The sequence below is a fragment of the Meleagris gallopavo genome, unplaced genomic scaffold, assembly GCF_000146605.3.
Source record: "Meleagris gallopavo isolate NT-WF06-2002-E0010 breed Aviagen turkey brand Nicholas breeding stock unplaced genomic scaffold, Turkey_5.1 ChrUn_random_7180002000749, whole genome shotgun sequence".
Taxonomy (NCBI): Eukaryota; Metazoa; Chordata; class Aves; order Galliformes; family Phasianidae; genus Meleagris; species Meleagris gallopavo.
Window position 1 is genome coordinate 1 of NW_011258603.1, and position 690 is coordinate 690.

General features: G+C 59.3%; 1 protein-coding gene across 1 annotated transcript; it reads left to right on the forward strand.

Annotated features, from left to right (window-relative positions):
* Positions 1 to 6: 6 nt before the first annotated feature.
* On the forward strand, positions 7 to 683 carry LOC109365270 (PHD finger protein 7-like; the record flags this gene model as incomplete). The annotated part of the gene is made up of 3 exons (XM_019611944.1): positions 7 to 77; positions 295 to 408; positions 565 to 683. Coding segments are annotated over exons 1-3 (265 nt in total), but the record flags the coding sequence as incomplete, so codon positions are not given.
* Between the last annotated feature and the right edge of the window lie 7 nt (positions 684 to 690).

A 690-nucleotide genomic window follows, 5' to 3' on the forward strand; every position in this document is an offset into this window, starting at 1 on the left:
TTCCAGTGCGCCGCTTGTCGAGACAACATCCGGTTCTTTGTAGAGATGGCCATTCTGGGGATTCAAATCCCATACAGGTTGGTGTCCTTCTGCCCAGTTCGGCTGACATTAAGGCTGTCGTGCAGAGCCTGCCCAGGGACGGCCTTGGCAGGCCTGGCCCTTGGCTGTCTCATGAGCACTTGCTCCAGCTTCACAGAGAATCTGGAAGTAGAGTTGGGGTGGATATGTTTGGATAACCTTGGATCTTATGCTGGGGACACTGGGGGCTCATCGCTTCCCTCCCTACTCTTGTAGATTACCGACATGGGAGGACAACGGCGCATACGAAGCACTTCTCCGGAGGCACAGCCGCTGCAATGCCAGCGAATGCCTTTACCATGGAGGCAGAGAGCAGGCAGAGGGGAGTGGGTGAGTTACCGCAGCAGCTCTCTGAGGCTCTGTGGGGGATCTCAGCCTCACCACAGGCTGGCGGAGCAAGTCCTGAGCACCAGAGATGTGCTGTGCCGGGCACTCCCTGGCTTGGCTCACTTGGTCCTCACGGCCACAACCGCTTTGCTTCCCCAGGCCCTGGCAGCTGCTCCTGTGCAGCTCCTGCGCTGCTGAGGGCACCCACCGACAGTGCTCCCACTTGAGTAACACCACAGCCACGTGGGAGTGCGACAGCTGTGCTGGCCTGGGTACCGGTAAGAG